The sequence below is a fragment of the Gobius niger genome (assembly GCF_951799975.1).
Source record: "Gobius niger genome assembly, chromosome: 9".
Taxonomy (NCBI): Eukaryota; Metazoa; Chordata; class Actinopteri; order Gobiiformes; family Gobiidae; genus Gobius; species Gobius niger.
Window position 1 is genome coordinate 21,125,006 of NC_136860.1, and position 15,326 is coordinate 21,140,331.

At 44.1% G+C, this 15,326-nt stretch overlaps 1 protein-coding gene across 1 annotated transcript in view; it reads right to left on the minus strand.

Moving 5' to 3' along the window:
* Positions 1 to 4,676: 4,676 nt before the first annotated feature.
* LOC306967680 (cyclic AMP receptor 1) overlaps positions 4,677 to 15,326 on the minus strand; it is a 57,024-nt gene continuing 46,374 nt past the window's right edge. Inside the window, exon 13 of the mRNA XM_079562784.1 lies at positions 4,677 to 5,681. Within this exon, the coding sequence (XP_079418910.1) occupies positions 5,517 to 5,681 (165 nt within the window). The 3' untranslated portion in view covers positions 4,677 to 5,516. The remainder of the gene's footprint in view (positions 5,682 to 15,326) is intronic.

The window sequence follows — 15,326 nt, forward strand, 5'->3', positions numbered from 1 at the left end:
CATTGCACTTGATAAAACTTTATTCCAATATATTCTGTGGTGGTTTTGATCAGTGAATATTGTAACAAAACGAGTTGACTGAATAAGACAAAGCCAATGAAATCTAATGTATGACGAAACGTGGCAAAACAGGGCACAAGAGCTATAGTAAGATGTAAAGAACACTTCACTGAAACTGGGTGAAAGAAACTCATCTTCTCTGTTGCCCCATCATGTTAACACTTCTCAACAATTTAGCCTTACATGCATGTAGCCTAAATCCAATCTATTGTATTACCAAATAGCCCAACTGCAGCTGGCTTACAGGGCTTCCCAAATATTGCTGATTTGACCAAACAGAATATCTTGGAAATGAAGAAAGTATATCAAACAATGAAACAAAGTAGTAAAGCTTTATTTTAAATAGGCGGTGAAGTAAATAACACAAATTATCTATTGTTTCTGCATGTGAGTTAATGTTTGATTTCTTGAAGCAATTCGTTTTATTGCTGTCTTTTTTAGCTTTCGCTGCCTTGTCCACATTTCTTTTGGTTCAGTGTTGTAACTGCCACAGTGGTGATAATCCCCATTTTTGTTAATATGTTCAGACTCACCACTTCTGCCTTTCAGGTAAAGAAAAAACAATCTACAGTTTGAGAAAACACTGTTTTCAGTAAGGTTTACAGTAAGGTAGGCAGTGGTGAGGAGTATCAGAGTAAAACACAATGTTTATTGTTAACAGTTAGTAGAATTTCATAATTAGTTATATTAGTACTTTTCCTTTGAAACTTTGGTTATCATTTGACCAAGCAATGTTTGCTTATTGGAGTGTTACAACACAAGGATCAGTACTTTCTCATGAAATGAAGTACTACTTGTGCACCTCTGCCGCGATGCAGACCTATAATGAATAGCATTTATTTACACTTCAAATATTCCAACTGTTATAAAGCAAATATTAGTAGGCTATACATACAGGAGACTACATTCACATAAAATGAAAGAGTCCATAATTCCACACTCACGTTGTTGTTACAGACCCCACATCATGGACCACACATCACCTCGAAGGACACTGAGGTTGCAATGTCGATTTATAAACATATAAAAACTTTGGCATTCTTTTAAGGAAAACAATTTAAAAATCCAAGTCCAACTTTATTGATTACCTCTGCAGCTCTCTGTCCCACCGACCAAACTCGTCACCATGGGCCACAGAGCATACAGCCGCTCTGCTCCTATAGCTCTGGAACTCTCTCCCTCCTGACCTCCATACCACAGACTCCCTGCCACTCTTCAAATCCACACTAGAAACACACCTGTTCAGACAGTCCTGCACCAACTATTCATGCACTCATCATCCCTCACCAATGCTGTACTCTGTTTTATTCTGTTTTAATGTTTTTAATGTGTCCATTGTACAGTGTCCTTGGATGATTATTATTATGATTATGATTATTATTATTAAAGACATGGAGACTTAAATGGAGCAGTTGCTCAATGGTGATCTTGGATAGATTGGATAGCATTGTCATTCTTATTCATTGCCATAATATTTTCTAGTTAAATGGGCCAATTGAGGAAATCGTCGGTGGGGAAGGTTCTATCTATATGCCTATGTGACCCCATACGTTATCAGGAAAGAAATATCGCTTTACCACAAGCAACCAGTCTTCAAAGCATTGCGAAGCCTCACACGCGGTTCCCTCTCAAAGGCCGCGCCAAACGCTGACACGCACGCGCGCGCACACACAAACACACACACACGCGCGCGCGCATAGTGGCTCCGATTGCAGGAAGCTCTTTGCACGCAGCTCAGTCCACAGCAGCCGGTACTAATCAGCACAATCCACCTGCAGATCGTTATGGATCGTTTACTGCAACGCGCACGCACAGGAACTCGTCTGAACACGCACGCTCCACGTGCAAGAACTGTTTGAAATGTGTAAATGGTCTCAACAATATATTTTCTACCTTCATTAGGGCCAAAATGCTTTACAGCAAGGAACCCGGCACCCATTCATATACCAATGTACGCAGACACTGGAGGAGGCAAGGTAGGTGAAGTGTCTTGCCCAAGGACACAACGACAGTGTGCATCTTTGGGATTTGGGATTCGAACCCCCGAACTTCCGATCGTGAGACAACCCGCTCTACCAACTGCGTCATGGATCGGCCATGGACTGTTTCGTTTGTGTTACTGACAACCCGCTCTATAGCACGCACACATACGCACACACACACACACACGCACACACACGCACACACGCACACACACGCACGCGCACACACACATACGCGCGCACACGCACGCACACACACACACACACACACACACACACACACACACACACACACACACACACACACACACACACACACACACACACACACACACTAACAATAGGCCTAAACCTGATTAACGCAATGGTTAAAATCATATTGTGTAGACCAAACGATTTGTTTACTAGTTGGCCTATTTGAATAAGAAACAGCCCTTCGTGCACGTAAGAAATAACGGCAGGGCTCGCGCTCAGTTGCGGTGGTGCTTCGTGCAGCCGCGCAGCGTTCGCGCGGCCTCACCGGGGATAATTACAGGCTGGCGCGGCACGGTGAGCGCGGCTCTGCCAAACGAGCACAAGGGTGGGAGACCAATAATCGGAGAGCTGAGACTTAGATCTATAGATTAAACCCTAATCAATAGACAGCATCGATGCCATCAATCAGGGAGTACTTGTGACAAAACAGGACCAATAGCTAGCCGAATATCAATATTTTACTGAGGCCTGTGGGGATTGTAAGCGACGAATGGAACGCTTTCCAAATCTCTCAAAAAATGCTCGTTATTTTAAAGATTAAACCTTTCAAACGAGGCCCTTTCTTGCGTAAAGGGAAGCGGTGTGTAGGAAGGGAGGCGTACGAGTCTCTCAGCGCAGCACACAAAAAGCCCCACTCCCCCTCCTCTCGCTCGTCTGTCGGCCTCGGTCGAGTTCCGCTCATAACCTCGCCACCCACCCTCCCTGTTCCCCGCCTCTCCCTGTTTTCCGCTGCTGGCGAGGCGACTGAGCGCACACACACACGAGCGCGCACAGACACACACACACACACACGCACACACGCGCACACACACACAGCTCTTTATAGCTATTCGCGCAGCTCTGACGCACGCACACACCGTTGCCACACAAACACACAGGCGGCGTCAATAAAAAGCCCAGCGCTGTGAGAGGCCGCCGGCACTCCACTCCCCCTCCTGCCACTGCGATTAGCGGAGGCTGGCTGGCTGGGGAGAGGCGCCCCTCTGTTATCTGGGGCGGTGGCAGCCTGTGTGTGCGCACAGAGAGATTAGTTTAACCCTTTCCGAACCGCCTCGCAAGCGCTCGTGGCTCCGCTCGCTCTGTTCACTGCTGCGCTTATACGGAGGGAGAAGCGGCGGAGCTGGCGAGAAAAGACCGAACGTTTTGATCTGTATCTTTGATAAATAGAAACAAGAGGCTGAGCCCATTTAAAGGCAAGGCTATTAGACAATATTTCGGACGAAAAATGCAAGTGCTTGGGCCATAATTTATTTAGCTATTGTATTCAAATAGGCCTATGAGATGGCTTGCCGTTTAAATGCAGTTTTATAGGGCTATTTGGATGCAGGGCAAGACATTTTATTTTTCCTTTTTGCAAATTATTAGCCTCTTTCACCCGCTTTAGGCTGTAACATGAAGGACTTGGGCCACTGGGACATAGGCTACGGAACAACCACAAATTCCACACAATTCATAAAAAGGTTCACATCGGCCACGAGGGTTGCCGCCTGCTCCAAATTCCCACCAGTGAATGCTGCTGGGACCGTTAACGGCAGGGGCATCTCTCTGTCTGAAAGCACGAGCTACAAACAGCAAGAAATAACACCTGTTCACACCAGGAATTAGTCTGTTTTTTTCATGTAGCGCGGGCTGCTGCTGTCGCCTTTCTCTTCTCATCCTATCCTTCCGTGCGTCACGGCTAGGTCATGGCCGGGCTCCAACAATGGCTCCAGTTTCTCGAGCCATGTGCACACAGCACGCACAAACGCACACACGGAGCAGCAATAGGAGCACACAGATCTGACAAATGATAGGGTAGTGAGGCGAGCTAATAGTAGGCAGAGCGCCTGCCGACATGCCCGTGGGCCGCGGGTGTTAAATTGTATCCAATTACGGCACATGCGACGATATGAGAGGGGAATAATAATTCTTCTTGCGTGACAGGAGATTCGCTTATTTCCCCGACTCTTTCTATAGAGGGGTTTCAGATGCCCTGTGCGAGTGGAGGCGCTGCTTTTCTGGAGGGTGTGGTATGCATATTTCATTAATCAAAATCAAGTTAACCAGATATGGAGACACGGCAGAAGCCAGCAGGGTCCACGCAATAATTAATATCTATTAGACAGGTGTAACGTGTCTACACAAGTCCAGATGTGGGAAGGAAGAAACATTAAGTGGTGTAAACCCAACTTTAATGAATAAAAAACAAAGCCATGGTTGCATTGTTACAAAAATACATTCATTTCATGTTTATTAACTTGAATCAAGTAAACAAAATAGTACTAAGGCAAGGAGACATTACAATATATCAGTGGCCTTTGGTGAACTGCAAAGTTAAGCGATCATAGTGTCGCTGCTGTCCAAGAAACAAATCAAGAGTAAAAGTTGCCTGTCAGAGGAGTCTGATAGTAGTCAGTGATTCCACAATTATGATCCACCAAAATCATAAGGAAACATAGCCAAGTTGAATGTATAAATTGCTATATATCAATCGGTCTAAAGATAGCTGGGATCCATTATCCTACTGAGATGATTGCTTTTGGAGTTGGAGTGTGACAGTCTCTGCAGTATTGTAGTTGTTTATTAAGCTTTAAAATTTGGTCTTAGTGACAGTTTAGACCTAACGGTCAAGGCACCTTCTACACTGTATTTAAAATATATATAATAAAATATTATAAATATTACAAAAATACAAAACATTTTTACTTTAATACTTGTGAAATAGTAACACTTCTGTAAATGACAGTCATGGAAAGTATTTTCACTTCTTTAGCACTTTTATGCAGTTTCCAAAGTTCCCATGTGCCTCTTCCTGAGACCTGACATGCAGTGTGCTTTTCAGGCTTGCTTTTCACCTCATCTCCCACGGAACTGAAAGGATAATTGCCATGATTCTTAACCATTACTTTGTTATGATTGCCTTTTAGCAGGCTTTATCATCCCATACTCATTGAGTTTAGACATGGTGCTGCAATAGAAACCAATGGGATACATAAGCGTTTAGCGTTTTTCCGTAGTAGCGTTTTTCCGTTCCTAAATAGTAAAGGATGGGAATTAATAATGAAACCTGACAGCTTATCTCCGGCATCTACCTGGCTGACTGTCCCCCATCATCCCTTTCATTCCCTCCCTACCTCTTCTCTCTGGTTTCTAATCCAACGCATTTCCTTCTGGATATGCTGCTCTTTTGTGCTTCACGTCAACTTTTTTTCTTAGTCCTTCTCTTTGCGGTGTTGCCTCTCAAGGTCCTCGGTCTTTTAGGGTCATGTCGGGGGAATAGAAGAGCACGTTGGTGTCATCCTCGTCATCGCTGAGGTCTACCAGGTCAGCCTGTGTGTAGCGCACCGCCCCGGGGTGGTACTCGCCGATTCTAGTCCTGTCACAGAGTCTCGACTGCAGAGCCAGCTACAACACAGACAAACGTAAACGTTGTTTGTTAATCATGTATCATGAACAACACATAGATGGTGAAATCAGTATTTGTAGCGTTTCCTTTTACTCCCAGTATTGGCCAACCAGAATATAGCGTACTAAGATCAGGGGTGATTTCTTCAAATTCCAGATGGGTGAGGTTGACAAGCATAGTAACCATTTAGAGAAAAGCCCGATATGACGCAGGTGGCATGTGTATTTTGTAAACAAGAAAGTTAATAGTTTTACTATTAGTGTAAATTTTAAAAAGGTGCATTGTGCAACTTTTTATGTGAAATTTTTTTTTTGATATTTGTGCATTTGACGCTACAGAATCAATTGTTTGGGGTCGGTTTTCACTGCTGACGGACCCTCTCACCAGCAAACCTACAAAATAATTGATCCTGGAGTATTGTAGAGATCACTGTGATCAAAAGTAAAGGCACCATGCTGACCACTCATACAGCCGTTTGGTCACAACAAGGTTAAATACACACAAATATAAACTTCTTTTTCCGCATAAAAAGTTGTCTAATGCACCTTAAAACGTAGGAGAATTCAACACGAATGTGCAACATCTTTTTCAATCAATGTACGTTTGGAATGGGATGAAACATTGAAACATGAAACGTTTGATAGACGGAAACAAGTAGAAAATCCTCTGAGAGAAGATGAAGCATCAACACACGTGGTACGTAAGAAAATATTTTACTTGTGGTTAGTTCCGTCTTCCTGTCGCGACAATGCGGTCTGTGATTAGATTGATATAAAACTTTTAGAGATTTGATTGGTTGTTAGCAAAGTCCTAGATGGTCTTGCTTTTGAACAGAAACAAAAAGCAGGAGTGGCAAAGTAAACATTTGTTAAGATGCTATGTTCAGAATGCCAGGCGGCGTATTGAAACCCTAATACATGATTTTGAGATTTTATAAAAAAAAAGGAATACATCAATGTGTACTGTATCAATCGATACAGTATAATAGAGAAAAAAAGTAATGACGACTTTAAAAGTTAGTGTTGTTACAAAGTAAATAGCTTTTGCTCAAGGTTGAACCTTGAATCATAATGTGGACTATGTTCTGAATTTTATTGAGTAATAAGGCTGATTAAATTAGAATATAATAAAATATACTATACCTAATATACACCAGATTGCTCTAAATTATTATTAATAATTATTATAATAATAAAAATAATTTGAGGCGCCTTTCAAGACAATATACAAAGAAATTACAACATTAAAATTACAAAGCATATAAAAGATTAGCCTAAAAATTTGGTGTATTCAGTGTAGGGTATAGAGTCATAAGGGGCCATACATCTGTCTGAACAGGCAAGTTTTAAGAGGGGCTTTTGAGCTGAGTTATGGTCTGTGAGGTTGTGGTAGGGAGTCGCGGTGCAGAGTAACTGAAGGCTCTGAGGACCATGGTGGACAAATGAGCAGACGGAGTGTGGAGAAGGTCCTGGGAGGAGGAGCAGAGTATTCGGAGTGGCGTGTAGGGTCAGAGCTGGTCACAGAGATATGATGGAGCAAGGTTATTGAGGGCTTCGTAAGTGAGCAGAAAAGTTTAAAGTGGATTTTTTCCTGAACGGGCAAGCCAGGGAAGTTGGTGAAGAACTGGGGTGATATGAGCTGAAGATGGGATCCAGACTATTATTCATGCTGCAGAGTTCTGCACCATTTGTGGTTTATGTAGGAGTTTGAGAGGTAGTCCAGTAGTAGTGAATTACAGTATGTATGCGTGAGGTGACCAGTGAGTGAACCAGTATACTGTAGTGGTGCTGTGTGAAGTAAGAGAGGGCCGGAGACGAGCTATAACGCAGAAGGAAGTAGCAGGATCTTGAAACATTATTGATGTGTGCTTCAAATGTGAGAGAGTGGTCAAAAATATCTCCAAGGTTTCTTACTTGCTGTGAGGGGGTTATTTTGGTATGAAGAGAGCGAACGTGGGAGCCTTGGACAGGGTTGAGGAGGTACCAATGAGAGTGATTTCGGTATTATTAGTACTGTTAAGCTTAAGAAAATTAGATGTGAGCCAGGTTTTGATTAGTAAAAGGCAGTGATTGAGGTGATCTGGGGGCAAAGTGAAGTTGGGCTTAGCAGTGGAATTTTATGTTGATTTTTTTGTTGATCTTGCCAAGTGGAAGGAGATATATTTAAAAATAATAAAGGGCCAAGGACAGAGCCTTGTGGGACCCCACAGTGGATGGAAGAGGGTCTGGAGAGGAATTGCCGCTTGTTGAACGAATTCTCTACGGTTTGTAAGATAGTAGTGAACCAGGTCAAGGGAATTCCATCTGTTTAATTAAAAAACACAACATTCAGGGAGTATCTCAAGAGAATACCTAGAAAAACTTATTTTGAAATGAAAACAATTAAAGAGACGGGTCGAGTACATCTCCTTAAAGGAATAGGCCACCGTTTTTACATACTGAGATATGTTCTTACCTTGCCTTAGCCGAGTTAATATATTCCCGTCTGGTCTTTGTCCGTGCGCTCTGTCACGCAAACGGAGCACATACGCAGCCTCTCCCACATGTCATATAGCTCCAAAAATGCTCACGATAGAAGCTACCAAGCTCTTCCACGTGTTCCCTATTTAAATAAAGTTACGTGAAGTGTTTTCATGCGAAGTATATTTACACAGAAATGTAGCATGTCGATTTTATAACCAGATAAAAAGGGGTACTATATTGTGAGGCGTAATGATACGAGGAGCAAAACGTCCGCGCAGTAACTCCTAAAGACTTCCCCCCGCTCACTTCCGTCAATAGAAGCTGCGTGACTTGTAGAGAGCTAGCAGAGAACAGTTGAAGAAGCGTCGATAACTTGTGAACAATGCCTTTTACGTGCATCGTGCCGGGCTGTGATAAAAAGCAGAAAGTATATAGTGTAGTAATGTTTCACAGATTTCCAACTCACCCCGGACGACGACACAGGACTCAGGACCTCGACCATGAGGTAGGAATGCGCAAGCACTTTCCGAAAATATATTTTCTGCTTGTTGTAAAAGGCTCTCTACAAGTCACGCAGCTTCTATTGACGGAAGTGAGCGGGGGAAGTCTTTAGGAGTTACTGCACGGAAGTTTTGCTCCTCGTATCATTACACCTCTTTTTATAGTACCCCTTTTTATCTGCTTATAAAATCAACATGTTACATTTCTGTGTAAATATACTTCGCATGAAAACACTTCACGTAACTTTATTTAAATAGGGAACACATGGAAGAGCTTGGTAGCTTCTATCGTGAGCTTTTTTGGAGCTATATGACATGTGGGAGAGGCTGCGTATGTGCTCTGTGTGCGTGACAGAGCGCACTGACAAAGACCAGACGGGTATATATTAACTCGGCTAAGGCAAGGTAAGAACATATCTCAGTATGTAAAAACGAGAGAGGGGCTCCGCAGATCTTCTCCGCTGCTCTCACGATGCCCTGGAGGCTCCTTCGGCAGGAGGCAGTGCTCGCACCGTGCCACACAGTGATGGAGCTGGTCTGGATGCTCTCTATCGTCCCTCTGTAGAGGTTGGACATAATGGAGACTGGGACTCTGGCTCTTCTCAACTTGCGGAGAAAATAGAGACGCTAATTACTTTTCCTGATCAGTGATGTAGTGTGCATGGTCCAGGAGAGCTTCTCTGTGATGTGCACACGCAGGAACTTAGTGCTGGTCACCCTCTCCACTGCAGCACCGTTGATCGTTAGAGGAGCATGCTGGACCCGGGCTCTTCGAAAGTCCACAACAATCTGTTTTGTCTTCTTCACATTTAGAGAGAGATTGTTCTGTGTGCACCACATGGCCAGACTGCTCACCTCACTCCTGGAGTTTGACTCGTCTCTGTTGCTGATGAGACCCACCACTGTTGTGTCGTCTGCAAACTTGATGAGGTTCGAGTCGTACATTGGAGCACAGTCATGGGTCAGCAGAGTGAACAGGAGGGGGCTCAGCACACAGCCTTGGGGAGCCCCCGTGTTAAGTGTGATGGTTCTGGAGGACTTGCCACCAATCAGTTGCACAGTGATGTGTTAATCATGCTAACAACTTTAGCATGACATTAATTGCAGTTGGTGTTACTGTTTTCATTTCACATCATACTGTATGACATAATTTATGGATATTGATGGTTTGATTTATTTCATGATAAAGGGGGGGTATTATGCAAAATAGACTTTTTCAATCTTTATATCATGTTATTATGTCATTCCCTCATTAAAAACATGCCTGAAGTGTTGCCTTGGCACATTCACGTATTATAAATTGAATATAATAATACATGAAAATTATATAAAAACTGATGGCAGCCATTTTAGAGTTAGGTTTGCCTGAGTCCTCCTAGGAACGCCTCCACCTCCTGGAGACGCTTCCGAGCTTTCGTCACCAGCCGAGTAACCAACCACTGCTCCTCAGCAGAACCCCCTCCCCACTGATGCCACAGACAGCGTGTGGAGGGGGCGTGTCGGAAAGGTCAGGGGTTCTTAAAGAGACAGAGGCCTATTTCAAGACATTCACTACAGCCATTTTGAGAGAGCAATTTTATACAAGGCAGTTATTTTAATTTACTGCATTTACAGACCAACAGAAGGTTTCGTCATCATTGTAATGTGATATAGACCCCTCTTTAATGTCCATCCATCAATTTTTATGCTTTATCCAGGGCTGGGTCGCGGAGGCAGCAGTCTCAGCAGAGATGCCCAGACTTCCCGATCCACGCACACCTCCCCCAGCTGTTCTGGGGGGACCCCGAGGTGACACCAGGACAGCTCAGAGACATAGTCCCACCAGCGTGTCCTGGGCCTTTCTACGAGGCCTCCTCCCAATAGGACATGCCTTCAACACCTTCCGCGGAGGAGACCAGGAGGCATCCGAAACAGATGCCCCAGCCACCTCAGCTGGCTCCTTTCGACGTGAAGGAGCAGCGACTCTACTCTGAGCTCCTCCCGGGTAACTGAGCTCCTCACCCGATCTCGAAGGGTACACCCAGCCACCCTGCGAAGGAAATTAATTTCGGCCGCTTGTATTCGCGATCTTGTCCTTTCGGTCATGACCCAAATCTCATGACCATAGGTGAGGGTGGGAAAGTAGATCGATCGGTAAATCGAGAGCTTTGCCCCCCGATCTTACTACCACTGTGTGAATAAAAAACAAATCCCCTACACTGTGGGAAGCTTCTTAAGTTAAGTTATACTGTATTAATCTCTGTAGAGAAATTAGTTCTCTGCATTTGACCCATCCTCAGTATCGCATGGGGCGAACCTGTAGGAGCAGTGAGCTGCCAGCATTGGCCGGCGCTCGGGGACCCATCTCCATGATGTGGAACCAGGCTGGTGGTCAGAAACACCTGGCTGGAGGATTAACCTATTGCACATGTTTTTTATAACCTACCACTAACCTACGCAGGGGAGAACATGCAAACTCGACACAGAAAGGCCCCGTCCAGGTTGGAATCGAACCTGGGACCTTCGAGCTGTAAGGCACGAGCACTAACCGCTGCGCCACAGTGTATATTTGTATTTATTTTTATTTCATGTTATGAATCTTACCACTCTGGTTCCCCAGACATAAAATAAACATGTTGAAATGATACTGATAATATTTGTTAGTTGTTACACTCAAATAATCACAATTACAAAACAGCATTTACTGATGTATAAATTGATTTCATTTTTATTTTGTTCTTAGGGGATTAACCAATCCAAAAGATATCGGATAAAAGCAGTGGACAACAAAACCAAAAGGAACATCACCATCACAAATTTTGTGCCAATGTATTGCTGGTGCAGACATCCATTATAGCAGAAACTGATTAAACAGAAATGCTCAAGATATGTCAAATAAATGTGCAGAGCAAAATCAGTTCATGGAATGATATCTGGAGGTTCTGGAACTTTCAAATTGGTACTATCGTGACTTGAACTGGCCTCTGATTGAAAATCGAGAGAGAGGACGCCCTTACAAAGCAGGTCATGTGACATCATGCCGCTGTTGAAAAAGGTGATTTTGTCAATGATAGCATTTAGCTGCTGGTAACACAACTTTAGCTGCTGTTAGCATAACATTAGTATGTAGTAGGGGTGTAACGGTACGCTAAAATATTATTCGGTTCGGTTAACGGTTTTGGAGGGCTCGGTTCGGTTAATTTTCGGTACAAATAAATAAGAACTAACAAAATTTTTCTTTTGAAAAGCTGCCAATACACAATAGAATTCTTGCATAAAATAAATAAAAGTGACCCATTTGGGTGATATTTTAAATAAATTGCACTCTTATAATGAGAGTTACTGTAACTCATGAGAACCATGTGGATTCAACTCAACAAAAAGGCCACAGTGAACGGCTTTTTACTCTCGTCTACTCGCCAAACTACTGTCCTGATACTCTAGACTCACCAGACACAATAAGAAGAGGGTTTAAATGAGAGTGAGGCCCAGAGTCCGCGCAGAGAAAACATGAGAGCTGCGCCCGGGACACAGGTGACATGATGCAGCCGCGGAGGAGCCGCGCATGAGGCGAAGCGAGCACCGGGAGACAGACGGCCGAGCGGGACATGAGCGGAGAAGCACTCGCGCTTTGGAAGAGACAGGGGGAAGGCGGTCGGTCTCTCCTGCTTATTCACTTCACCAGACTACTCCGTTTTGGTGTTATATGTGGCGAGGTAGGCGGAGAGTGAGTGCGCGCTGGAAGAGCCTGTGTCGTAACAACGCGTTGATTAATCAGTGAAACAACACTACGCACCTTGCGTAGTTTGCGTATAGGAAGAACCGGCTCTGAGCGCTGGTGTAACTTTTTGGCTGAAGTGCGGACGTGACGGGATATTGTAGCGAGGCTCAAGACTTTTAATCAAATACTTAAAGCCAGCGCCTGTAGTTTCTCTCGGCTACTCATGCAGCTTCAATGTACGTCACTCAATAGCGTCCGTGCGGAAACTCGCGTAGGAACTTTGTTCCGCGGCACTTAATATGACGCTAATAATAAATTTACATTATTTAATGAAAATAATACACCGAAACGGTACGCAAGTGGACCGAACCGAACAGGCCGAACCGAACGGTTCAATACATCCCCGTGAACCGTTACACCCCTAGTATGTAGCTACCTTCATAGTTGTCTTTTAGCTGTTAATATCGCCTACTATTTGCCTTGCAGTTGGCACCTCTGAAAAATTCCGTGAACTCCACCTCTGTGTCTGTGTTTACTGTTCACCAGATCGAGGGCAGCAGGATGCCATCCTGCACTATAGCTAACGTTGCTATAGTGCAGGATGCATTATTTTCTTTAACCACTGAAATATTATGGAGAGTCCGGCAGTGCACTTGTATCAAAAGCCAGCCGCGAGTGGTCACCATGGACCCAGCTCAGAGCTGCTTCAAACTTTGGGAAACTCCCGAGTCTCAGAGGCTGTGTGCGCTAACAGGCTTAGGAGAGTGGCTCTAAACACGGACACACTCCCGAGGAGTCGCCGCTGTGCGGGCGGCACTTTGGCTTGACTGAACACGCACACGTTTAAAGAATAATATAATCGAAGTTCTTAACACACTTTAATAAAAGTAAATGTACTTGTAAGCCACCGCTGCTCTCTTGGTAAATTTGACCGTGCATGAAGAGAAAAGTCCTGTATTTAAAGTGCTGATGGCACTTCAAATGTGCTCAGAACAGCTGCGGCTTATAGACCAGTGCAGCCTATATGTAAAAAACAAAACAGTTAAGTACAAGTTTTGTTGGTGCGACTCATGTCCAGAATTTACGGTAAGTGGAGATCCCTGTGTGTACTGGGTAGAGTAGGGCAGTGTTTCACGTGGCACACCACCAGCAGAAAATGTTAATAAATGTAACTCTGTAGCCTATATTCACAATATAAAGTCGTTCTCATCAAAGGTCTTGAATAGGAACACTGTATAGTCTCGCTAGCCACAGTGCCACGGCCACACCTGTCGCATCCATGCATCACTAATTCTCTTGTCTCAAAGAAATTACAGTAGCTACCTGCGGCCACTTACTGATATGGAAGAGTATTACATGGTTACTCTGCTGATCACTAGACAGTAGGGGTGTAACGGTACGCTAAAATATTATTCGGTTCGGTTAACGGTTTTGGAGGGCTCGGTTCGGTTAATTTTCGGTACAAATAAATAAGAACTAACAAAATTTTTCTTTTGAAAAGCTGCCAATACACAATAGAATTCTTGCATAAAATAAATAAAAGTGACCCATTTGGGTGATATTTTAAATAAATTGCACTCTTATAATGAGAGTTACTGTAACTCATGAGAACCATGTGGATTCAACTCAACAAAAAGGCCACAGTGAACGGCTTTTTACTCTCGTCTACTCGCCAAACTACTGTCCTGATACTCTAGACTCACCAGACACAATAAGAAGAGGGTTTAAATGAGAGTGAGGCCCAGAGTCCGCGCAGAGAAAACATGAGAGCTGCGCCCGGGACACAGGTGACATGATGCAGCCGCGGAGGAGCCGCGCATGAGGCGAAGCGAGCACCGGGAGACAGACGGCCGAGCGGGACATGAGCGGAGAAGCACTCGCGCTTTGGAAGAGACAGGGGGAAGGCGGTCGGTCTCTCCTGCTTATTCACTTCACCAGACTACTCCGTTTTGGTGTTATATGTGGCGAGGTAGGCGGAGAGTGAGTGCGCGCTGGAAGAGCCTGTGTCGTAACAACGCGTTGATTAATCAGTGAAACAACACTACGCACCTTGCGTAGTTTGCGTATAGGAAGAACCGGCTCTGAGCGCTGGTGTAACTTTTTGGCTGAAGTGCGGACGTGACGGGATATTGTAGCGAGGCTCAAGACTTTTAATCAAATACTTAAAGCCAGCGCCTGTAGTTTCTCTCGGCTACTCATGCAGCTTCAATGTACGTCACTCAATAGCGTCCGTGCGGAAACTCGCGTAGGAACTTTGTTCCGCGGCACTTAATATGACGCTAATAATAAATTTACATTATTTAATGAAAATAATACACCGAAACGGTACGCAAGTGGACCGAACCGAACAGGCCGAACCGAACGGTTCAATACATCCCCGTGAACCGTTACACCCCTACTAGACAGCACAGAGACACACATCCAGTCCATCTAGGGACAAGTGCTGCAAATTAGCTTCTGCTACGATACATACATCAGACTTATGTTACAATTTGTCTATGTTTTTGTATCTGTCCCTATCAAATAAACCAAATAAAAAAATATCTGCGGAAAAGAATTTAAAAAAAATATATATCTTTTTAGACCAACTAGGTAAAATTGGATAATTTCCCAAGGCACACCAGACAATATCTCACAGTACACTAGTGTGTCCTGGCATAGTGGTTGAAAAACACTGGAGTAGGGGATATGTGCGGGATACAAGCATGTTATGTGGAACCGCGGTTTTATTTAATATATTCCTTTTACTTCTGCTTTCGGACGCAATGTAGGTACCACGCTGCGTTACGAGTAGTTACCTGTAAGTGCTTCATATTCAGTAACAGAGAAATACAATACATCCTAATATTGGACTGTGACTTAGTATTCTAAGGAAAAGGCATTATGACAAAGCCCAAGGCGCTCGGGTCCCACAGTAACGAGAGCAGCCACAGCAGCTAACGCTCAAGCTAACCAAGCCACGGCTCGAGAAGCCAATGAACA